At 47.3% G+C, this 26,438-nt stretch overlaps 1 protein-coding gene across 1 annotated transcript in view; it reads left to right on the forward strand.

The window, feature by feature from the left end:
- The window catches only part of LOC142256949 (cytoplasmic phosphatidylinositol transfer protein 1-like), a 221,297-nt gene that overhangs the window by 176,803 nt on the left and 18,056 nt on the right, over positions 1–26,438 (forward strand). The window contains exons 5-6 of the mRNA XM_075328963.1: positions 2,963–3,034; positions 17,069–17,161. Of these exons, the coding sequence (XP_075185078.1) occupies positions 2,963–3,034; positions 17,069–17,161 (165 nt within the window). The remainder of the gene's footprint in view (positions 1–2,962; positions 3,035–17,068; positions 17,162–26,438) is intronic.

The following is a 26,438-nucleotide window of genomic DNA, read 5'->3' on the forward strand; positions in this document are numbered from 1 at the left end:
ATACCAACTGACGGTAACCGGTAGTCTCCAGAGGGGTGTGCTCGGGTCCCGCACATCGGTGGACAAAACAGGGGCCCTTCCTTCTGCACTTTAGGTTGGTGTTTTGTGTGTTGACTAGTCCGCATGAAATAGGGAAGTCCACTCCCGGTGACTTTTCCGTGGGAGCTGTGGCCCGCGAGAACTGACCCGTGGGATATTAGCAGGCACTTGCAGACGCCCTATCCCCCTCGTTGGGCTTCCGTCTCGCTCTATCTGGGCTGTTAACGCGACAAGACTTGGAATCTTGTCCCCTGCTGGTTAATTGAAAAGTGCTTGCAGCTGTCCTCGCCCTAGGGTACAGGTACCCCGATTGTGCACGGCCTCCAGACTGGATTCCCGCTGTCGGCACCGGCGGGCTACAACCCTGCTCCGGTCCACTTCAGGTCTCCCGCGATCGGATCTCCTTCGCCTGTGGCCCTGCTCTGCCATCTGCCACCTAGTCAGCTCAAGTAGTCCAGTAGTCCGGGAGCTACAACCCCTGACTACCACTTCACTCCTCTCACTCCCACTATCTCCTCTCAACACCTCTGCTTGACTTGACTCAACTGTTGTTCCCTCCCCTTGACACCTCAGAACCCCTAGGTGGGTGTCACCATCTGCCTGGCCCCGCCTACTGGTGTGTCCCTATTGTCCTGGGGGGGTGACTAGGCTTTTGTGGCTGGTGTTATGTACCTGTGTGGGGTTGTGATGGAGGGCCAAGGAGGAGAGAATCCTGCCCCTGGAAGATGGATACAGTTTTCTGTGACAACCTGATTTTGTCAGGGCGTCACATATACAAACCCCAGTACTTTAGACAAACCCAAGCTCTTCCTAGTTCTTCATACATACCCCAGTCCAGACCAAATCAGAAACTCCTGTATACAAAATCTCAGACACCTGTTTTGTTGACTACACTGCAAACAAAGCTCTAAACCAGACCCAATTTATGGATGTCAAATCCACCCCCCCATTTTTCAGACATCATGTTTGACTCCAGCTTACTTGTTAGGATTCCTCAGACCAGATATTCATCTGTACACCTCTCCCTGTTCTTTCACTTTACTGCTCTTCAAGGCAACCGGAGACCGGAAGAGCCTGAACCGGACAGGGAGTGAAAATATGGGGCAAGTGTGACATGTGTCAGCTCTTCTCTTCTGGAGATATTATGTATTTATGGGAGTATTCTGGCCATATCGGAACACATGGCAAATATTCTTCAAAAGATTCAGCCTTCTATGTCCAGTAAACCTGAAACACAAGATGCTCTAAATAGTTTACAGTAACTCCCAAAAGGTTGTAAAAGAAGTAAATGTACACAGAGCAAGATAATAATCATTGTTGGTGTATATACAACACATTTTAATGTTGCTATGAAGGCCTCTTTCTGAAAAAAACATTCTAAAAGAAAATCTGTCAGTCAGATCTATATGACCAAACCAAGAGCTCTATATTGCGTGTTAAGGTACCGTCACACTAAGCGACGCTCCAACGATCCCACCAGCAACCTGACCTGGCAGGGATCGCTGGAGCGTCGCTACACGGGTTGCTGATGAGCTGTCAAACAGGCAGATCTCACCAGTGACCAGTGACCAGCCCCCAGCCAGCAGTGATGCGTGGAAGCGATGCTGCGCTTGGTAACTAAGGTAAATATCGGGTAACCAACCCGATATTTACCTTGGTTAACAGCGCACACCGCTTAGCGCTGGCTCCCTGCACTCCTAGCCAGAGTACACATCTGGTTAATTAGCCGATGTGTAGTCTGGCTATGTGTGCAGGGAGCCGGCACTGACAGCGTGAGAGCGGCGGACGCTGGTAACGAAGGTAAATATCGGGTAACCAAGGAAAGGGCTTCTTGGTTACCCGATATTTACATTGGTTACCAGCGTCTACAGAAGCCGGCTCCTGCTGCCTGCACATTTAGTTGTTGCTCTGTCGCTGTCACACTCAGCGATCTGTGCTTCACAGCGGGACAGCAACAACTATAAAATGGTCCAGGACATTCAGCAACAACCAGCGACCTCACAGCAGGGGCCAGGTTGTTGCTGGATGTCACACACAGCAACATCGCTAGCAAGATCGCTGCTACGTCACAAAAGTCATGCCTCAGCAGCGATGTTGCTAGCGATGTTGCTTAATGTGACAGTACCTTTAATTCAATGCTAATCAAGTCCTATCAAAAATGATAAGCCTTAACATAATGCGGAATAATGACATAGAGAGCAGCTGGATTCTCCTCCTTCTAGTCAAGTGGGCAGTACAATGAGAGGTACCAGTCATGGCCTCGACCTTGCTACCCACCCAACTTTCAATGACATTTTGCCCAACTCAGCTTCCACTCTGGACATCCAAGTGTTAGGACTTTCACAAAAGGTTTTTTTTGGCTTTACGATAATTGATGACCTTATAAGAGCTCTAGAAATCTGCAGTAATGAGCTCATTCTAGCAGGACAAAATGAAATATAGGTTGAATAAGGTAAGACGTTCTTCTCAATAGCAGAATTGACCACATTCTCTGCCAAGATCAATAGTGATCACTTTACAGGTCAAGCCATTCTTCACATATACTGCAATATCCTGCCATTTAGCCAGTATCTGATGTAATATAATTAGGCAAAGGCCCTGTGCTTTTACTTTATGATCTTATAAAAAGCAATGTCTCCTGTATACGTAGCATTGGAAACGCTCTGCAGGACCTTGTGTTCCACAGACCCCTGGTACCATTGTCCTGAGAGCTCACTAAGAGGTTTTATGGGGAACCGCTGCAATCCGACCAGGGGAGGTGACAAATCTCCAGCCCTTTGCACTTCAATGTTTAGAGTATTTCACTAGAACTTCGGGAATGTTTAGTTGTGCTTTCCTTTTACCACTTGAATAGGATGGGAATGCAATTCACAGGAGAGTTATTGACTCACTCAGACAAGTGTTTGGTGTTTTGTTTCCATAGTGCTCTTTTCTGCCAAAATTTCAAATCCGAATAGAAACCAAGTTTGAAAATAACAATGGCTGCAATGCACAGGTAAGAACTCTCCTCTACGTGAAACATTACAACCAGCAAGAATCTAAACTATAAAGGATGTGATTCTGAGATCCGTATATGTCGCAGTGCTGGGACGGATTTATACAGCATTGGTATTGATTTCCATTCTTTGCCATGGTTTGGGCTGAATAAAGCAGCGTGGTTACCCATGTCCTTAATTGTTTTATGCATATCTATGAGACTGACTGAGATAGACAAGTACTGTTCTCCACCTTCAACACTACCTGGTCGTGGACTAATGGTCAGGGAAGAATTAGAGACAATTCCCCCAATACGCTATCTAGAGATGAGTGAGGTTTCAGAAGCCGACTACCAAAGAAATAAAGTTTGGGTTCGAAGTTTGAGTGAGTTACGAGTGCAAACCACTCAAGGGAGCAGCGCTGTGCTTGGGTATGATTGAGGCCCAGCCCTGTGTGAGCCACGTGCAGTGTTTGAATGGCTCACACTGGGGTAAAATCAGTGTGATCAGATGTAGTGTGCACACACGAAAAAAACCCGTCTACCCTTCTCTGGAAGTGTTCTGCTTATGGCTGGCAGCATGTGGGTAGAGCCACTAACTCCCCAATTACTGACTTCCACTGAGGTTTGGATCAAGTCAAGGTCACAAACCAAACCTTATCTAAAGTTCAACTGAGCCCTCTGACTCAAACTTCGAAAGGTTCACTTATCTCTAATGTTATCCATCCTGGGCTTATTACAATCACTTTTTCATTTTAAGGCTATGTGCGCACGTTGCGTACTGTCCCTGCAGAAATTTCTGCAGCGATTTGAACAGTACACGTGCGCTTCAAATCGCTGCAGACACAGTCCGTAATGAAAAAAAAAAAAGCCGATTTCATGCGCTCTGACTGCAGCCCCTCCCATAGACAGAGCGGGACCTGCAGGCAGAGCGCAGGAAAGAAGTGACATGTCACTTCTTAGAATGCGTGCTTCGGGCAGCAGCAGCAGAAGCGCTGCGCTCTAATACGCCACGTGCACACGGCTCCTGCACAATCTCCATAGATTACGTTGGGGACGCAGGACGCATGCAGTTATTTTGCGGTGCAGATCGCAGCGTAACTGCATGCAATTACGCAACGTGCGCACATAGCCTAAATCATATCGTTCTTCACATAATAAATGTATTTATTTTTACTTTTACAAATGCTAATGGACAGCTGTGAGGAGGTTTTAGTTATGGAATCTGATGAAGCATAATGTAGGGACAGACTGTCATGAGGTGACTGTTGGGATTTGCTGTCCATCACGCTAGGGGACCTTAGGCTATTCCTAACCTCAGGGTTAACCCGAATAGTGGAGATGCTTGAGTCCCATTCCTGGCTATGCTCTTGACTAGTACTACTCTGGTTCCCTCCTCCAACCAGGAAAGGACAGGAGTGTGATGAAAAACAGACAATTGAAAACCAAAACTCACAGAGGAATAGACAATTAGAGAATCAGGAGTAAAGCAAGAGCAGGAAGGTATCAAGACAAAGGCAAAAGGGTTAATTCCACAACTGCACTCATCAACAAGTATAACAACCACCAGACAAAGAGAAAAAAAGTGGTTTTTTTGCTCACCCGGAAGATGTGGGCTCCAAGGTCAGGATGGTGCATGGAAAGAGCTCTTTGTACAAGGGTGGAGCACAGCAAGATCAAAACAAAAGGTGATCCAGCAACTCATAACTCAAAACTCACAATATATAAAACAAGTCTTTATTCCAAGATAAACTATAGCTGGCATAGGTGGAAGGATCTAGCCAGCATTTAAAGGAAGGGAGCAGATGCGATTGGCTTTCCCACAACATGAGATCAAAGGAGACTAACAAGCAGACTTATAGCCCCTGCAGCCAATCAGCAATGTCTTTGCCTTCCCTTCCTTCAGACAAATCAAGACATCCAGAACAAATGTGAGAGCAGCTCATACTGCACTTCCTTTAGATGTCTTAGTTTGTCCAAAAGAGGAGAGGGAATTCAGCGCTGATTGGCTGCAGGAAGTACATGACTAGAGATGAGCAAACTGGCCGTGGTTCGGTTCGAGCTCGGTTCGCCGAACGGAGGTCTCGTTCGAGTTCGGTTCGTCGAACGTTCGACGAACCGAACTCGAACCAATAGACTATAATGGGAGGCAATCACAAACACATAAAAACGCATTATAAATGTACACATACAGTTAATAAACATTGCCATAACACTTACCGGTCCCCGCGATCCCTCCTGCACTCTGTCTCCTGCCGCTATTCCATCCGATGATCGCTGAATCCTCCCGGTGACCGGCACTGTCAGCAGTGATGCAGGACCTATCGTGACGTCAAAATAGCCATGTGACCAGTCACGTGGCTATTATCTCATTGGCTACAGACTGGTCACATGACTATGACGCGTCATGTAGGACCTGCGAGTGCATCTCTCCGGTACACGGTGCACATTTGTGTATCGCCGTGTACCGGCGACATGCTGTAGCACACGGTCGACTCCCCGTTCCGTTAGGGACCGGCTGACACAGCCGGTCATTAACGGAGATCACCGTTGCCATAGCAACGCAGTTAGCGGTGACGTCACCGCTAACCGCGGCTCCGGGAATCACATGATCGGAGCCCTGTTGCTATGGTAACGCGTCTGTCACCGCCAGCAGCACTGATCTCTCACTCCGTGAAGGCTGCACGCTGCTTTCCGTGCAGCCTTCACGGAGTGATTTCTGCACGGGAAGCAGCGTCTTCCCCCATGCAGCAGTGATGGATCAGAGCTGCATTTGTTGAACGAGAAAGACAGAAGACCATGGATCGTGGAGGGCTGACAGGGGGTAATAAAGATGGAGTCTCTAATGTGTCTGTGTATTTATTTCTATTAAAGTATTTTTTCTCTGTGTGGTGTCTTTTTTTTAACCCTTTATTGGAGATTCTTAATGGCCGGGTCAAACGTGCCTGACATTAAGAATCTCTGGCTTAATACTAGCTAGTAAAACAAAGCCAGTATTAACTCATGATTACCCAACAAGCCACCCGGCTCCAGGGCTGTTGGAAGAGTTGGATACAGCGCCAGATGATGGCGCTTCTATGAGAGAGCCTTTTTCTGGGGTGGCTGCGGACTGCAATTCACAGCAGAGGCGTCCAGAAACCTCGAGCTAACCTGTGCTGCGGATTCCAATCCCCAGCTGCCTAGTTGTACCCGGCTGGACACAAAAATGGAACGAAGCTCACGTCGTTTTTTTTTTAATTATTTCATGAAATAAGTGAAATAATTAAAAAAAACGGGCTTCCCTATATTTTTGGTTCCCAGCCGGGTACAAATAGGCAACTGGGGGTTGGAGGCAGCCCGTGGCTGCCTGCTGTACCTGGCTAGCATACAAAAATATGGCGAAGCCCACGTCATTTTTTTGGTGGGCAAAAAACTTCTGCATACAGTCCTGGATGGAGTATGCTGAGCCTTGTAGTTCTGCAGCTGCTGTCTGCTCTTCTCCACACAGACAGACAGCAGCTGCAGAACTACAAGGCTCAGCATACTCCATCCAGGACTGTATGCAGAAGTTTTTTGCCCCCTGAAAAAATTATGTGGGCTTCGCCATATTTTTGTATGCTAGCCAGGTACAGCAGGCAGGTACGGCTGCCCCCAACCCCCAGTTGCCTATTTGTACCCGGCTGGGAACCAAAAATAAAGGGAAGCCCTTTTTTATTATTTCATGAATTTCATGAAATAATTAGAAAACAAATGACATAGACTTCGCCCCATTTTTGTGTCCAGCCAGGTACAACTAGGCAGCTGGGGATTGGAATCCGCAGCACAGGTTGGCCTGAGCTTTCTGGGCCCCACTGCTGCGAATTGCAGTCTGCAGCCGCCTCAGAAAATGGCACTTTCATAGAAGCGCCATCTTCTGGCGCTATATCCAACTCTTCCAGCACCTGCCTGCTATACCTGGCTAGCATACAAAAATATGGCGAAGCTCACGTCCTTTTTTTGTAGTTTTTTGGCAAAAAAAATAAAAAATGCTTCCCTGGATTTTCCATTGCCAGTGAAGGTAACACCAAGCAGTGGGGGTTAGCAGCCAGTAGCTGCTTGGATTACCCTTAGCTAGCAATACAAAAAAATGCAGCGGGAGCCCATATATATTTTTTTTAATTATTTATTTAAATAACTAAAAACAAAATGGGCTTCCCTGTATTTTGATTGCTGGACATCACAGTGCTGTAAAAATAAATCTTTAAAAAAAATTACGTAGCGCTCCGCGGTATTTTTGATTCTCAGCGCAGATAAAGCAGACAGCTATGGGTTGCCACCCCCATCTGCCTGCCGTTACCTTGGTTGGCAATCAAAATACAGGGAGGCCCATTAATTTTTTCTATTTAAAAAATAGTTAAAAAAAAATGACGTTGGGTCCCCCCATTTTTGATAGCCAGCTAGGGTAAAGCAGACGGCTGTAGCCTGAAAACCACAGCTGGCAGTTTTACCGTGGTTGGGGATCCAATGTGGAGGTCCCCCCAGGCTCTTTTTTTATAATTATTTTATAAATATTAATAATTACACAAAAAAAGTAGGGTCCCCCCCAAATTGGATCACCAGCCAAGGTAAAGCGGACAGCTGTGGTCTGGTATTCTCAGGGTGGGAAGGTCCATAGTTATTGGGCCTTCACAGCCTAAAAATAGCAGGCCGCAGGCACCCCAGACGTGGCGCATCCACTAGATGCGCCAATCCTGGCGCTTCACCCCAGCTCATCCCGTGCCCTGGTGCAGTGGCAAACGGGGTAATAAATCGGGTTGATACTAGCTGTAAGGTCACCTGACATCAAGCCCAGCAGTTTGTGATGTCATGGCGTCTATTAGATACCCAACATCATAAACTGTCAGTACTAACAAAAAAAAATCGACAAAAGAAATTTATTTGAAAAAACAGTCCCCAAAACATTCCCTCTTTCACCAATTTATTGTAAGAAAAAAAATAAAGGGGTCCCACGACGACTCTGGACCGTCTAGAATATGGGGGGAGACACTCAAGGAACGTATCCCCCATTTTCTAGGAGTGCAGACCTTTCATGTGAGGAGTGTGGGTGCAATGAATCTGCACTCACTCTCCCCGGGTCCACAGCAGCAGAGTCCATGTCGTAATGGTTGCTACCAAAGCTGCAATGCCCTGCTCATGAGGTAAGGGCATGCCTAATCAGGAGAACTATTCTACATTTCCAAATATTGGTATTTGCTGATATTATTGCTATTCCACCTACTATATATTGGGGATAGGATCTTGGAGATGGAATACCCCTTTAAGTCCAGTTATCCAGCTGAATGAATACTTAACAACAGAGCTCGCTATTTAGATGTGTTTTCTTGTGGCGTATAACAGACTCTCATGTTTGGTAGTCATTCAGCAGGGAAACTATAAAAGCAAATCCCTCCATTTGGAAATGTAGTATAGCTCTCCTGATCAATTATGTTCCTTACCTCATGAGCAGGGCATTGCAGTAATAATAATAATTTATTCATTTATATAGCGTTATTAATCCCATAGCGCTGTATGTCTTTGTAGTGTGGGAGGAAACCGGAGTACCCGGAGGAAACCCACGCAAACACGGGGAGAACATACAAACTCCTTGCAGATGGTGTCCTTGGTGAGAATTGAACCCAGGACCTTAGCGCTACAAGACTGTAGTGCTAACCACTGAGCCACCGTGCCGCCCATTTAGCTTACAGATGCATAACCACCACTCACTGTGTCTGAACACAGGAAGCTGAGCTGACAGCCGCTCTGTGCATGCGGCAGCGTCTATTGTGAAGGAGAGGGCCGCGGGGGACCAACGCTGCACAGGTACCGTGGGACACCGGGGAACACCGGTGGTGTTATAGGGGGTGACCTGGCAGGGCCTGGGGAGGAGTTTTCTGTCGCATGTGTCATGGCACATGCGACAGAAATCAAAGGAGTAGGGTGAATGCGGCCATCTTGGATTTCTGGGAGAGCATCAGGGGGGGGCACTTTGGCAACACCGGGGGACCGGGGAGGAGATTTATCATGTTTGTTCATGCCAGATGGGAGATAAATAATTTTTTACCGGCACTGTCATTTACTGTAACGTGATCATCAGTGTACGGTGTATACCTGTGATCACGTGAGCGGGGACTGGAAAAACCGTCCTGAATCATGATCTCCAGGGTCTCAGCTAGCCCTGAAACCCCGGAGATTTTCTGATGCTGGGGGGCGCTATTCACTTATTTCTGCCTGCTGTTTATAAATGGCAGATCAGAATAAGGCTACATTAACACGACCGATCCATTTTTGCGGTCTGCAAAAAACAGTCCGTTTTTTTCATGGGTGCATCCGTGTGGCATCCGTTTCCGTTCCGTAGACGGTCCGTATGTCATCTGTTTGTCATCCGTGTGCCTTCCGTTTTTTTTGTGTACTGCAAAAAAACTGAAGGAGGGTAAATGCATAAATTTACCCAGGATCCATAGCTTCATCCTACATGAGGCGGTCACATGTTCACTCCAGTGCCATTTTCTACTGCTTTTCACAGCGTAGAGCGCTCTGGTGATTTTCTTGTGCTTGTGCACTTCATAGCAGTCTTTTCTGTCATTATAATGGCAGAAAGACACATAATGTCCCACTCTCCTGCATTTTGTAATTTTGCACCCTTTGGTGCCTTTCATGTGGCCCTAAGGGGTGCTTAGCTTTGTATTTAGCCAAAAAATGAAAAGAAAATGACGTAGGGTTCCCCCTAGTTTTGTAGCCAGCTAGGGTAAAGCAGACGGCTGCAGCCTGCAGACCACAGCTGGCAATCTCACCTTGGCTGGTAATCCAAAACTGAGGGCACCCCACGCTGTTATTTTAAATTAAATAAATAATTAAAAAAAAAACCACGTAGGGGTCCCCCCAAAATTGGATCACCAGCCAAGGTAAAGCAGACAGCTGGGGTCTGATATTCTCAGACTAGGGAGGTCCATGGTTATTGGACTCTCCCCAGCCTAAAAATAGCAGGCTGCAGCCGCCCCAGAAGTGGCGCATCCATTAGATGCGCCAATCCTGGTGCTTCGCCCCAGCTCATCCCGCGCCCTGGTGCAGTGGCAAACGGGGTAATATATGGGGTTAATACCAGATGTGTAATGTCACCTGGCATCAAGCCCTGGGGTTGGTGAGGTCAGGCGTCTATCAGATACCTGACATCACCAACCCAGTCAGTAATAAAAAAAATAGACGACAAACACATTTTTATTTGAAAAAACACTCCCCAATACATTCCCTCTTTAACCAATTTATTAGAAAGAAAAACAAATCCAGGTCTGGTGTAATCCAAGGGGTTGCCATGACGATCCACACTGTCCCAGTCAATGAAGAGCAGAATGTTCCCCATTGGCTGGGAGAGCAATGCAGTGACCTGAGCTAACATCAATAGGTCAGCCCAGGTCACTGCAGGGCATGACAAGTGCTGCTGTCAGCGAGGTACATTACCTGCGCTGATCTCCTGCACACTGACAGCACCTGTCACTGAGTTCAATGACCGCCGCCTTCACAGCCAAGTATCGCGAGAGGCCCGTGACGTCACCGCTAGTCAGTCTCGGGTCGGAAGCGAGAGAAGGTGATGTGACAAGCGGCGGCCATGGAGGACAGTGACAGCGCTGAGGTCAGGATGGCGGGACTTCATCACCGCAGGTAAGCCGAGCGGGACCATGTGTGCAGAGTGCAGTGTGTGTGTGTGTGTGTGTGTGTGTGTGTGTGTGTGTGTGTACACGTACATGCCGCGTGCAGGAGGGGGCGGAGTGAGCTGAGCGGGAAAGTGTGGGCTTCCTGCACGTAACTAGGATAAACATCGGGTTACTAACCAAAGCGCTTTGGTTGGATACCCGATGTTTATCTTGGTTACCAGCTTCTGGCAAGCTGCCAGCGATGGCTCCTGCACACTGTAGCTGTAAAAAGCCCTGCTTTTGGCTGCTAGAACCGTTCTCGAGCGTATCTAGAACTATCGAACTTTAGCAAAAAGCTCGAGTTCTAGTTCGATCTAGAACAGCCCCCAAAATCCCTCGAACCGCGAACTGGAGAACCGCGAACCGCGCTCAACTCTATACATGACATTACAATGTCATGCGATCTCCAGGAGAGGCAGTGCTGAAGCCGCTGAAACATCACTGACACTGGAGGTGAGTATAAGGCCATGGTCAATACTGAGGTAAAAACCTGACCAAATTCTGAGAGTGTAAAAGTGTCCTAAGTGTTGTTATTTTATTGGGGGAAACAAATTGATATAGAAGGAATTATTCAAGTGGATAACCCCTTTAAGAAGTTACTTTAGGAATCAGATCACTCTTCTGTTGTGGAGAAATAAATGGAGCAAAGCTTACCATTATTGCTGACAGATTTTCGGCTAAAGGAAATCAAAACTGGAGGGGGCTATTTCTGCTGGAGAACACAGCAATTAACTAGAAAGGAGAGGAGGAAAACCAGCACTTCCACTGTAACCTCTGTTCATGAGCCGGTTACAGAGGTTACCATAGGCCACTTTTAAATTCAGGAGCAGAGAAGAGTGACTACGAAATCAAGACATGAATCCTGGTTTTAACAATTCAAATTCATTCCCCATTACTTTTTCAACTACTTATTCTCCAGTATAATCAGATCAGGAATATAAGCTCTAAATACTTACCAGTTAGTAACCAGGAAAATGTTTACAGGCAAATTATTAATTATGGACTATTAAAAAGATGCATATCCGAACATCTTACAAACACTAATAACAAAAACAGGTCCCCACTAAACACTTTGTGAATATCAATAATGGGTTATGCCATCATTCAGAATTTTGGGATAGAGAAAGTCAGGTGTTCATCAAGAGGAGAGAACTGGCAGAGCCAATTATTTATATGTGAGGCATTTTGGATTCTTACTTTAAATACAATGTTTTCACATATTATGAACTTTAAAAATGATTTATTCTATATCTGTTGATTAGTTTTTTAGTTTTTTTAAGTATATTTGTTAAATTTGTGTCCATTTGTGTCCATTATTTGTATGATATGGGATAATTTTTAGACATCGTGTATACAGTAGTTCCATATTGGTTGTGATTGTTTTTTGTCTCTATAAATGTGATCCATTTTCAATTGTATAGGCTAAACGTGTGTGCATTATTTGTATGATATAGAATAATTTTTAGTCATCATGTGTATAGTAGTTGAATACTGGTTGTTTCTATTAGGAATTGTGGTTGTATAGTGTGTATGGTGTAAGTGTATAGGTTAAAGTAAGTGTAAGTGTAGTGTAAGTGTATAGGTTAAACTTGTATTCCATTATTTGTATGATATGGGATAATTTTTAGTCATCATGTGTATAGTAGTTCACTATTGGTTGCTTCTATTAAGGGTTGTGATTGTTTTTTGTCTCTATAAATGTGAACAATTTTCAAGTGTATAGGTTAAACTTGTGTGCATTATTTGTATGGTATGGGATAATTTTTAGACATCGTGTGTACAGTAGTTCACTATTGGTTGCTTCTATTAGGGGTTGTGATTGTTTTTTGTCTCTATAAATGTGATCCATTTTCAAGTGTATAGGCTAAACGTGTATTCCATTATTTGTATGGTATGGGATAATTTTTAGACATAGTGTGTATTGTAGTTCACTATTGTTTTTTTCTATTAGGAGTCGTGATTGTTTTTTGTCTCTATAAATGTGATTTATTTTCAAGTGTATAGGCTAAGCTTGTGTCCATTTTTTGTATGATATGGGATAATTTTTAGACATCGTGTGTATAGCAGTTCACTATTGGTTATTTCTATTAGGATTGTGATTGTTTTTTGTCTCTTTTAATGTGATCTTATGTTAAATTTGTTTATTATGAGTCAGGGCGGTTTCTCCAAAAACACGTTAGAACAATCCGGTATTTCTATGGATTCTTTTAACTTTTCATTTTTAATGGATTTCTAATAAAATATTTACATATTTTTCACAATCATCGGATGGAAGTGCTGGTTTTCCTCCCCACCTTTTCACTCTTCTGTTAATAAACCTTCTCACACAGTCATTTTTATAATGGCATTTACAGCTTCTGATAATCATCTGTTCTGCATCTTAAAATGCCAGGAAAATCCATATTATCATTCCGGTAAAGCAGTTCTGTAGTTGAAAACAATTGAATAGATAGCACCTCTGACCTCCCCGCTTATCTCTGAAGGAAACAGCGATCGGGCATGAAATATTCATCCTTCCAGCACCCCAGATGAGGGTCTCCCAGGCCACTATTGACATCAGAAATTTTTGCCTAGTACACAGACTATGAGAAAATGATCTCATAGACCTTTATTTTTTGGAATAATTTCACATTTCTCACATTTGGGATACAAAGAGGCATCAGAAGCCAAACCCTGGCAACCACGTCTCATGTATTTTGCTATTGCATTTCATTGTTTATCAGTGATCAACAAGGATCCACATTTATTCCAGAATATTTTGGCCTTGCAGATTTGGGCCGAGCTGGCTTCTGTTCCATTGGAAGTGTTTGCAATTTGGAGGTTAATTGTTTTTTCCCCGGAAAAGTCTAAATTTGTAATTCAAATCAGAAAGTACAAACGTCTTTAGTCATTTGCATCAGTGTAAAAAGACACTAAACAAATAGTTATACAAATCAAAGACATGCAAAGAACAAAGACTTACCGTATCTGGCCTAAAGGCCACTTCACACATAACGAGATCGTAAACGAGATCGTTACTACGTCACAGTTTCTGTGACGCAAGAACGACTTCAATTGCGATCTCGTCACGTTTGACACGTACCAACGATTCACCCCCTGCTGCGAAATCGCTGATCGATGCCGAACAGCTTGGGCCATTTCTGGCTCGTTGGAGTCCTGCTGGGCTGCATGAATCTGTATGTTTGACACCCTATTAACGATTTCGTTGACGACCTAGATGAGATGCACGAAGGCGTGTTGTTGCGTCCCCGTTTCCGCGCCCCTCTCTGCACCGATTGGTTAGCTCCAGGTGCAGGTGCGGCTTCGATCCGAAAAACACACCAACAAAGCGACCGGGTACAATGGACGAAGGAATCAGGGTGGAGACGCAGGTTCTATCTCAAAGCAAAGCGCAAAAGAAGTGACAAAGGGTGACGCGATCCAAAATTTAACCGCTAGATACGCCCCCAATCAGAACGCAGTATTGGCCGCCAATGAAAGCGGAGGGGGGGTATGGAAAAGGCGACGCAAATGCACGCCTACGTGACTCACTGCATTTTACTACGCCCCTAATGGGATTAGAATCGTTAACATAGTTGCTGTGTGACAGGGTCCCAGCGATTTGAAAGATCGTTATACGGGACGCATGCTCGTTCATAAACTCGTTATGTGTGACACCCAACATGCGATTTTAACAACGACTCATAAACGATCCAGAAAGTGTGACGTAGTAGCGATCTCGTTCACGATCTCGTTATGTGTGACTGGACCTTAAGAATAGCTGGCAGGCTTCAATCAGGGTAAGAAAAGCAGCCAGCAATATACACAGCTAATGTAAAATGTATGGTAAGAAAGTGGATAAAAAGTGCAAGTATAGAGCTCTACAGATAGTATATAACCTGATGAAAGGCTCTATTGTAAAACCCAAGCAGAAGGCGCATATTCCTGCCATGCATTATATCTAGCAAAGCTCTGTCCGTGTATAAAAAGTGCACATCAAGATATTTCTCCCAACATCTATTTGCTGCAGTACTTATCCGTCGTCTTCACGCATTTTACATTGTTGGATGCTTTATGTTTGTCTCTCAATGTCTAATGTCTGTTGCACTTAGGACATAACCATATGGGGGCAATAGAGAATGTTACATTTTTAAAGAAAAGCCTCAGTCTTTTTTATGTTGCAGTATGGTTGCAAATGTATGTAAAGCGCTGTGGAATTAATAGCGCTATATAAATGAATAAAATTATTATTATTATTATTATGTAGCAACATGTGACTCTTATCTGTGACATGTATTTTTTACACGAGGAAATATGCCGGTCATGTGACCTAATATTACCTTGCTTTGCACAGATTGTCATTATCCGGCTCAGCTCCTCCCAGGGTAGAGAATAATTGGGTATCAATTGCCCCATAAAGTATCAATCCAGGGCAGATCAATGGACCTCACTGTCAGCTAGTGTAGATGACGTAGAAAACGTCAGCCACACTACCTTCAGAAGAAGGAAAAAGAAGGCCGAAAGAGGAGGCGCGGACCCGGAGAACGGAGACACCCATCCGACCAGTCTGCGCCGCACCGACCGTTAGGTAAGTATTATGAACATCCGGTGACAGGTTCCCTTTAAATTGAAAATTACTATTTAAAGGGAATCTGTCAGTAGGATCAGCCATTTATATGGGCACGTAGGTCATAGAAAGCTAAATAAAATTATACCTTGATATCCGTGATCTATTGTTTTAATCCAGATAAATCAACATTTTTTTTTAATATGTAAACGAGCTGTTAAGATCTATAGGCGGAACACAGATCTCCCTGAGAATCTGTGAGAAAAAAGAAAAATCAGCTCACTCGTATATGTGCTCTCCCAGTTTGGATGGGGTGCACGTAGTCCACCAGACAGGCAGGTCCTTAGGAGCGTAGGAGAAAAGGAGGTAGCGACCTAGCACCGATGCCAAGATAGGAAAATATTTCCAAGGAGGTATAAAACGTAGAAACTTTTATTCAATCATTTTAAAATTTCAATGATTCCATAAAAACGTCAGACGCGATTCGGACAGTAAAAGGTATGAGTAAGTTCTTAATCATAAGCTTATGATTAAGGACTTACTCATACCTTTTACTGTCCGAATCGCTTCTGATGTTTTTATGGAATCATTGAAATTTTAAACTCATTACATATAGATCAGGAGAGCAGACTGTCAGTCATTACATGTAGATCAGGAAAGTAGACTGTCAATCATTACATGTAGATCATGAGAGTAGAATGTCAGTCATTACATGTAGATCATGAGAGCATATTGTCAGTCATTACATGTAGATTAGGAGAGCAGACTGTCAGTCATTACATGTAGATCAGGAGAGAAGACTGTCAGTCATTACATGTAAATCAGGAGAGCAGAATGACAGTCATTACATGTAAATCAGGAGAGCAGAATGTCAATCATTACATGTAGACTTTGAGAGTAGAATGTCAGTCATTACATGTAGATCAGGAGAGCAGAATGTCAGTCATTACATGTAGATCAGGAGAGCAGAATGTCAGTCATTACATGTAGATCAGGAGAGCAGACTGTCAGTCATTACACATAGATCAGCAGAGAAGACTGTCAGCCATTACATGTAAATCAGGAGAGCAGAATGTCAGTCATTACATGTAGATCAGGAGAAAAAACTGTCAGTCATTACATGTAAGAAAAGGAGAGCAGAATGTCAGTCATTACATGTAGATCAGGAGAGCAGACTGTCAGTCATTACATGTAAGATCAGGAGAGCAGACTCAGTCATTACATTTTTGGTCTTCTATGCAGTTCAGACTGTGGCTGAGCTTTCAGAAAGCACCAACATGGGAGACTTAAGTCTTTGTAACTCATCAGTCCCTCGAAATTGCATTGTGGGGGGTCAATGGGAGCCAATGCGGAAAACCACCATCTTGCATTTATTTAGAGATTGCCAGCTGCACCTAAATAGTTATAATAGAGTCTGCATCATCAGCATGTGAAGACAGCTGAGCTCCTGAGTCCACATATGCACACCCCTTTCCAAGATGTTTACTTGTTATTCAGGGAAGGGGTTAATAATGTGTTATAACACCAAAATATAATCATGATTCGGCAGAGAAACATCTTTTCCAATTACCGTAATTACAATAAAATCTGATCTGTAATTTCTTTTTCTGGGGTGTCTATAGTCCAGTAGTCTCCAACCTATAGCTCTGGAGCTGTATTACAGCTACTTCACTGAGCATGCAGGGAATGGTTACTTCACCATAGCTTTTATACCTTTTTTTATGGATTTTGGTAAATATAGGAGTGATTCAGTATAAAACAGACATGAATAACAGCGTTATCATGATAAATGCCAAATAAAATAAAAACAACTATTTTCTTAAGGTATTTGGTGAGAAACCAACCCCAGAAGATGATGTGTGTTTTGTCGACATAGCGGCTGACGATCTTCCAGAAGGTTATTACAAAAAATCAGAGGTGAGAGTGACTTTCGGAATTATTTTTATTATATTAACTATATAACCCAACCATGCTTCACATGTACGATGAGTAATACATGTAATAAAAATGTCCCTTCCACAAAATGTTGCCTATCAAAGATATCAGCTGGTAGAAGCGCCAAATAAGTAAAACTTGAGAAGGAAGAAAAGTATTTTGGAGCAACTGACCCAGTTGCCAGGTTCTGAAGTTATCTCCATCAGCGCCAAGACACCAGGTCGGCAGGATAGGCAGTCATTTAGGACATCACTGGGGGTTCACAATTAAAGTTAATAATTGCCACCTATAAAGGTGAAAATTAAGCCCCAGGGTGTTGGTTTGATGATACAGTAATAAAGGGAATATGACACCAGGTTTTTAGTAACCCATCTGAGGGTAGCATAATGTAGGAAAAGAAACCCTGATTCCAGCAATGTGTCACCTATTGATCTGCCTTAAACTCTTTGAGGCCAAAAATACTTATCCATTCCTTGATCATAATTCCCCCACATGTTAGTATTGGTGTTATTCAAATTACAGAGAACGTCCACTGTTTTCTTCCTGATTTACAGTGGGTGAAATAAGTATTGAACATGTCATCAATTTTCTCAGTAAATATATTTCTAAAGGTGCTATTGACATTAAATTCTCACCAGACGTCGGTAACAATCCATCCAAGCCACACAGGCAAGGAAATCAAATAATAGATGTCCATAAATTAAGTTATAGGTAATAATGAGATATGACACAAGGAAAAAGTATTGAACACATGAAGAAAGAGAAATGCAAAAAAACACGAATAATCATGACACAGCTGAAATCTGTCAGTAATTAGAAAACAAATCTGCCACTTAGTGAAAAATATTATCAACTGGTTCAATTGGTTCCTTTTAAAAAGTGTCTCATTTCTAAGGTACACACAAGAAACATCTCATGAGGGGTAAAACCAGTGAGCTGTCTTAGACATTTACAACCTTATCGATGCAAAGCATACTGATGGTATTGGTTACAGAAGAATTTGTAAACTACTGAAGGTTTCATTGAGAACTGTTGGGGCCATAATCCAGAAGTGGAAAGGACATGATTTCACCATAACTGGCCACAACCAGAACACAATAAGTAATACACTCAACCCCCATAGCCTGTATGCACACTCACCATGCAAGACTCCATTGCTGAACAAAGAACATGTTCAAGCACGTTTAAAGTTTGCTGAACAACATTTAGACAAGCCTGGGAAATACTGGTAGAAAGGAAGAGCCCGGACTGCTGACCCGAAGGGGCTCAAGGGAGGGCTACATGACTAGGAGGGATGCCAGGCCATAGGGTTAATAAGGGGTTAATGGAGAAGTCAGTTTGGGCGCGAAATTTGGGGGTGGTGCTAAGGGGCAGTTAGGATCAGGGGTCAGTGTGATTGGTCAGGGGGTGGTGCTATAGGGGGTAGTATGTAGGGCAGGTCAGAGGGGGGGTGGGCCATTCCTACCTGGACGGTGACTGTAATCGTTGTGGCTGGATCCCGAAGATGGAGGACTTCATGGCACAGATGAAGAGGATGGCGGAGCAGCGTGGACAGCGTTGGATGGACGAACAGCTCCAGCGATGGTCCGGCGTTGGTGAGGAAGATGGGACCCCCCTGCCTCCGAAGCGGCAGCGAAGAACGCGGCCCCCGGAGCGCCTTAGCCCTGAGATGACGCCGAGGAGCCGGCAGCGGAGACGGAGCCCAAGTGGATGTGCGGCGGTGGATCCGGGAGCCGGGACGTCGCGAGGCCCCGGCCGGAAGTCGGGCCGCGGGCACCAAGGCAGCGGGGCGGTGAGCGACATGGCCGGCCTCCCCTCCTCTTCCGGTTCGCGGCGCACGGCAGTGACGCGCGCGTCGCGGCCGCGTGACCCGGCGCGGTCACCTGACCCGGCGCGGTCACCTGACCCGGCGCGGTCACGTGGCCCGCTGCGCTCGCGTGGCCCGGCGTCCCCTGGTGCTCCGGCGGCCTCACCTGACCGAGCGCGCTCACCTGACCCGCCGCGGTCACGTGGGGCGGCGCGGTCACGTGGGGCGGCGCGGTCACGTGGGGCGGCGCGGTCACGTGGGGCGGCGCGGTCACGTGGGGCGGCACGGTCACCTGACCGGGCGCTGTCACCTGACCGGGCGCGGTCACCTGACCTGGCGCGGTCATGTGACCCCGCGTACTCACCCGTCCCGGCGCGTCCCCGCGATCCGGCAGGCTTGCCTGACCCGGTGTGGTCACCTGACCCGCCGCGGTCGAGTGGGCCGGCGCGGTCGCGTGGGTCGGCAGGGTCGCGTGGGCCGGCGGGGTCGCATGAGCCAGCGGGGTCACGGGGGCCAGCTGGGTTGCGTGGGCCAGCGGGATCGCAGGGCACGGATGAGGCCGCAGTGGCAGCGGCAGCAAGGGCCAGGAGCAGAGCGGGGCCCATGCAGGAGCATGGGGTCCCAGTGTCGGCGGGGGAGCCAGTACGGAGACGGCCCGGATCAGCGGGGCCCGGCCTGGGATCACAGCGGATGGACAGCGATGGGACGGCGTCGGGATCAGCTGGAGCACGCGGGGATGCCGGACGGCATGCCCCAGGCGGTGATTACGTGGCGGCGCCAGCGTCTGGATCGTCGCGGACGGCGCGGAGGATGGATGGTGCTGCGGGCGGACGGGGCCTAAGGTCGAGTCTGCCGGACGGTGGGCTCCCTGGGCCTGGGTCCAGTGAGGAAGATGAGGCCACCTTGGAGGAGGACGCCGCGGAGGACGACACCGGGGACCAGATCGTGGAGGTCGGCGAAGCGGCTGGAGTGCGACGCGGAGGACATGTGACGGCTGTTTCGGGATCTTCTCGGAGTCAGCCTGGTAAGACCACGGTTTTTCCTATTTCTCGTACACCTGGTTTGGCTATGGATGGTGTGTCTGGTGATATGGATGGCGCGCAGGGCGTGAATGTGGTTGGTGGTACGGGTGGTTTGCTTGGTGGCCCGGTTGGAGGGCAGGTCATGAATGCGGTGACGGGTGACGGCAGTGTGGCAGCTGAGTTGTTGAGGTTGGTCAAGGGTTTGTTTGCCCCTGTGGGGGGCCCTAGCTTAGTGTGGCAGGGAGCGACGGGGCAGGAGGTTGTGACTCCTGCGGTTGGAGGGGTTGCTGGTGGCAATGTGGTTGGTGAGCCGGTGGTGGCGGCTCCCGCGGCCGCAGCTGCGGCTCCCGCTGCCGCAGCTGCGGCTGCAGTGGACATTGTTCGATTAGATGACAAGGCGAGAGGGGAAGTGTATGTCTGCTTTGATGGACCGTTGGGGGCGCATCTGAAGCAGGAGACCAGGGAAAAAATATGGAAGGATGAATATGTTGAAATATTCTCATTGCTTCCGTTGGAAAAGTTTAATCTGGATCTGGTTAAACCGGATGAGAGCAAGAAGGACGAGGAAGAACGGCGGCGTTATCGCCTTATTCCTCGCACTTTTCAGAACTGGTTGCAGGCCTTTGTGATACTGGCCAGTGTGGTGGGGGAAAAGGCTCCGGATAACTGTTCGGCGCTTTTTTGTTATCTGGATTCTATCTGTGAGGCGTATAGGACCTATGGGGGGACTGCTTGGCTAAGATATGACGAGCAGTTTCGCCAGAGGAAGGCGGTCAGACCCAGTTTACGGTGGGACCACAAAGAAATTAGTCTATGGATGCGGCTGATGGCTGCGCCGAAGTCGGCATCGCAGTCCTTTCCAGGGGGCACCGGCGGGGGATCATTTGGCACCTCGCTGGGGCCCAAAAAGGACGTTTGCTGGCAGTTCAATGAAAAGGGATGCCGGTTTGGTTCCTCCTGCCGATTCAAGCACGAGTGTTCGGGCTGTGGTGGCGCCCACAGTCACCTTAAGTGCTTCCGGAAGGGAAAAGGGAAGGCCGCTGAGTCTTCGTCAAAAAGGGAGGACCCCGGTGAGGGTAGATCGGATGGCGCCGTTTCTAAGTAGATACCCGGATCGGGGGTCGGCGGAATTGTTGAGTGACGGTTTTAGTTTTGGTTTCAAGATACCGTAAGTGGTTAAGACGGGAGAGATTCGTTTGAAAAATTTACAGTCGACTCGCCTACATGGTGAGATTGTTGCGGATAAGTTACAGAAGGAGGTGGAACTAGGACGGATGGCAGGGCCTTTTGATGCCCCTCCATTGCCGGACTTGGTTGTGTCCCCGTTGGGGTTGGTCCCGAAAAAGGAACCTAACAAGTTTCGGCTTATCCACCATTTGTCCTATCCTACTGGCCGGTCGGTGAACGACGGTATTGATCCTGAGCTGGTTTCAGTATCGTATGTCCGTTTTGATAAGGCTGTGGAATGGTTAAGGAAGTTGGGTTGTGGTTCGCTTTTGGCGAAAACGGATATAGAAGCGGCCTTCCGCCTGTTGCCGGTGCACCCGGACAGTTTTCACCTGTTGGGGTGTTGGTGGGAGGACAAGTTTTATGTAGATTGTTGTTTGCCTATGGGCTGTTCAATTTTATGTTCCTATTTTGAGAAGTTTAGTTGTTTTTTGGAATGGGTAATTAAGGAGGAGGCGGGTCTAGATTCAGTGTTGCATTACTTGGACGACTTTTTGTGCATGGGACCTGCTGGATCCTCGCAGTGTTCCCTTTTGCTTCGGACAGTGGAGCAGGTTGCTCACCGCTTTGGCGTTCCGTTGGCGCCGGAGAAGACGGAGGGTCCGGTTACTGTTTTGAAATTCCTGGGTATTGAGCTGGATACGGTTGCCATGGAGTGCCGCTTGCCGGAGGACAAGCTGGCGGATTTGAGGCGTTGCGTTCAAGGGGCCATTGAGGCCAAGAAGATTCGTTTACGGGACTTACAGTCCCTGTTGGGGAAGTTGAATTTTGCGTGTAGGATTTTGCCGATGGGGAGAGTTTTTTCCCGTCGCTTGGCTCAAGCCACTACCGGTGTGTTGCACCCTTTGCATTTTGTGCGTTTGAAGGTGGAGCACAAGGCGGACCTGAGAGTGTGGTCCCGTTTTTTGCAGCTGTATAATGGACGGTCATTGTGGCTTCGCGAGGTGGTGTCAAATGAGGAGTTGGTACTGTATACGGACGCGGCGGGATCCAGTGGTTTTGGCGCATATTTTGGGGGGAGATGGTGTGTCGGCAGGTGGCCTGATTCGTGGCGGGTTTGCGGTCTGACTAGGAATTTGGCCCTGTTGGAACTTTTTCCTATTGTCGTGGCCATAGAGGTTTGGGGACAGGATTTGAAAGACAGGAAGGTGCGTTTCATGTGTGACAACCTGGGGGTCGTTCAGTGTGTTAACAAGTTGACAGCTGATTCCCCCCCGGTGGTGGATCTCTTGCGTCATTTGGTGCTGAAATGTCTGGAGTTGAACTTGTGGGTCTGCGCTGTACATGTGCCGGGGGTGCTGAATTCTGTGGCTGATGCTTTATCTCGCTTCCAGTGGGACCGCTTTCGAATGCTGGCGCCGGGCGCGGAGCAGCAGGAGACCGTGTGGCCCGTCTGGTTGTGGGACCTGGTTTGCAGCCGGCCTGGGAATTGATCAGACATTCGGTGGCACCCAGTACGTGGCGCAGCTATAATTCAGCGTGGGACCGTTGGCTCGAGTTGGTTGATGAGGTGGGAGGTCATGTATCTGAAGGTGACAGAGTTTATTTAGTTTTGTTCATGATGGGCAGGGCTAAGGAAGAAGGCCTTTCGTGGTCGGCCGTGGCGGGCAGGTTGGCGGGCATTGCCTTCTTTTTCAAGTTACTGGGCTGGAAGGATGTTACGAAGGATTTCTGGGTGCGCCAGGCGCTGAAGGGTTACCGGAGGGCGGGGGCGCGCCGAGACCTTCGGCGCCCGGTATCTTTTGAGCTGCTGGGCAAGCTGTTGTCGGTTTTGCCTCGGGTGTGCTGTTCGGAGTATGAATGCCAGTTGTTCGGGACCGCTTTTGTTTTGGCCTTCTTTGGGGCGTTTAGAATTAGTGAACTGGTGAGCAGAAACACGAGGAGTCACGGAGGTTTGTTGTTGGAGGACGTGGAATGCGGTATGGATGTGGTACGGTGTTGCTTGAGACGGTCAAAGACGGACCAGCTGGGTAGAGGTCGGATGGTGGAACTATGGGGTGTACCTGGTTTAGCGGAGTGCCCTGTCAGATGGCTGTCGGCGTTTTTAGAAGTGAGGGGAGCTCGCCCGGGGTCCCTTTTGTCCCACCAGGACGGGTCAGCCTTGTCTAGTTACCAATTTGTCTGCATCTTTCGGAGGTGCCTGCAGTGTTGCGGTCTCAACGAGGCTGAGTTCGCGTCGCATTCCTTTCGGATTGGGGCTGCGACTCAGGCGGCTCGTTGGGGTCTGGGCGCGCAGGCTCTCCGTAAGATTGGACGATGGGACTCGGCCAGGTTTAGATCTGTTGTGAGATATTGGTGGGGGGGGGGGGGGTCGGGGGCGGTATTTGTTTGGTATTCATTACCCATCTTTTTCTTCCTCGTGCCTCCCCCACCCCCTCCTCTGTGTTGTCACCTTTTGTTTTGTAGGTTTACCATTGTTGGTGTGGGTGCTCGGCCACTCATACGTGTATTGGGGGCCGTTTCGTGCGGGAATACGACCGGACGGCCGCCAGTTGGGGGTCTCCAGGGAAAAGGCGACTGTGCGATGGATCGGGGTCAGGGGCATGCTGTGGAGTGAGGTGTTGCCTACCTGGCGCCACCATTCGCAGTTGGACAGAGCACCGGACGTGGTAGTACTACACGCGGGTGGGAATGACCTGGGTCTCCGGGCTTCCAGGGACCTGATACAAGACATAAAATGTGACTGCCTGCGGCTCCTGTCTTCCCACCCGGGTCTAATAATTGTCTGGTCTGATATGGTTGCGCGGCTGGCATGGCGGCACGCCAGGTCGGTGGAGGCAGTAAACAGGGCGCGAAGTAAAGTGAATCGGGAGATTGGGCGGTTCATTTCCCGGGTCGGGGGTGTCTCTGTTCGGCACCCGGAGTTGGAAGCGGCGTCCGCCGACTTGTTGCGCCGGGACGGGGTCCATTTAAATTCGGTGGGAAATGATATTTGGGCCTTAGGGCTGATGGAGGGGGTTGAGAAGGCTTTGTTGGTGTGGGAGGACTCGCGCGCACAAGGGGTCATGCGCACTCGCGGTGGCGGAAAGGAGGGGGGTGTCTGAAGGTGGGGGTTTGCACAGAGGAGAGGACGGAACCCAGTGCCGGAGCGGGTTACCTCTAGCGGTGCAATTGTTTGGTAAACGGGTCCTTGCTGGGTTGAGTCTCAGCGGGACATAGTGTGGGCAACATCTGGCTTGGGCTCTCGAGTCGGTGTGTTGCGGCTGAGGGTCAGGAGATGGGCTGATGTTGCAAAGAACATTTTGGTTAACCTTCAGGTACCCCCCCCCTTCCTTTTCGGGGGTTCTTCAATGAAGAATTGTATTGTTACATGGCTTATGTTTCTGTTACGAATAAATGGGGCTGCTGTGGCCTTTATATCCAACGTCACGCAGTGTTTGTGTTTATTTTAGATAAGAACCCTAGGGGGTAGGGGGTTGTTGGGGAAGGTCAAAGGCCTTCAGTCAGACATTCCAGAGTCAAGGAAGAGCCCGGACTGCTGACCCGAAGGGGCTCAAGGGAGGGCTACATGACTAGGAGGGATGCCAGGCCATAGGGTTAATAAGGGGTTAATGGAGAAGTCAGTTTGGGCGCGAAATTTGGGGGTGGTGCTAAGGGGCAGTTAGGATCAGGGGTCAGTGTGATTGGTCAGGGGGTGGTGCTATAGGGGGTAGTATATAGGGCAGGTCAGAGGGGGGGTGGGCCATTCCTACCTGGACGGTGACTGTAATCGTTCCCGCCCGCCCGCCCTGATTGTGGATTCGACATCAATGAAGAAAAGAAGGAAGATCGTATTTGTCGCAGCGGCGGAAAGGAGGGGGGTGTCTGAAGGTGGGGGTTTGCACAGAGGAGAGGACGGAACCCAGTGCCGGAGCGGGTTACCTCTAGCGGTGCAATTGTTTGGTAAACGGGTCCTTGCTGGGTTGAGTCTCAGCGGGACATAGTGTGGGCAACATCTGGCTTGGGCTCTCGAGTCGGTGTGTTGCGGCTGAGGGTCAGGAGATGGGCTGATGTTGCAAAGAACATTTTGGTTAACCTTCAGGTACCCCCCCCCTTCCTTTTCGGGGGGTTCTTCAATGAAGAATTGTATTGTTACATGGCTTATGTTTCTGTTACGAATAAATGGGGCTGCTGTGGCCTTTATATCCAACGTCACGCAGTGTTTGTGTTTATTTTAGATAAGAACCCTAGGGGGTAGGGGGTTGTTGGGGAAGGTCAAAGGCCTTCAGTCAGACATTCCGGAGTCATATAGTCTGGCCAGATGAGCCCATAGTTAAACTCTTTGGATACCATAATTCACAACATGTTTTAGGGCCAAAATAACCCATACCAACAGTGAAATTTGAAGGTGGGAATATCATGGTGTGGGGCTGTTTTTAGCATAAAGCACTGGCAAACGTCATATAAGTAAAGGAAGGATTAATGGACAAATATACCGAGACATTCTTGATTAAAATCTGCTGCCATCTACCAGGATGATTAAGATGAAACAAGGGTGGACATTTCAGCATGACAATGATCCCAAGCACACAGCCAAGGAAATTCTCTATTGGTTTCAGAGAAAGAATATAAAGTTGCTAGAATGGCCGAGCTAATCACCTGACCTAAATCCAATAGAAAATTTATGGAAGGCGTTAAAGCTCAGAGTTCATAGGAGCCCACAGGACCTTCTGGATTTGAAGAGCGTTTGTGTGGAAGAATGGACCAAAATACCACCATAGCAATGCATACCATTTTCTCCATATAGGAGGCTTCTTGAAGCTTTCATCATCAGTAAAGCTTTTTGTACGAAGTATTAAATAAATTTCAATAAGTGTGTTCAATACTTTTTCCCTGTGCCATTTCTCATTATTACACATCAATAAATTTATGGACATCTATGGTTGAATTTCTTTACCTGTGTGGATTGGATGGTTTATTACCGACATCTGGTGAGAATATTATGTCAATGCACCTTTAAAAATATATTTACTTAGAAAATTGGTGATGTGATGATGGACACGTTTACCTCTTGTTTTGAAAGGCAGAAGAGTCAATAATTGTCTCATTGACAGATACCATACTGTCATGTTAGGAAGAAGGCACAGTGTTGGGAATCAGCACTTAAAAAAGAGCTCTATTTTCCACCCCTGTTCCCACCAATAAATTAACATCACCAAAAATATAATGTGAAAATACAACTTGATATTTCCATTTATAACGGCTTTGTATGCGGTCTAATCTA

The sequence above is a fragment of the Anomaloglossus baeobatrachus genome, chromosome 11, assembly GCF_048569485.1.
Source record: "Anomaloglossus baeobatrachus isolate aAnoBae1 chromosome 11, aAnoBae1.hap1, whole genome shotgun sequence".
Lineage (NCBI taxonomy): Eukaryota > Metazoa > Chordata > Amphibia > Anura > Aromobatidae > Anomaloglossus > Anomaloglossus baeobatrachus.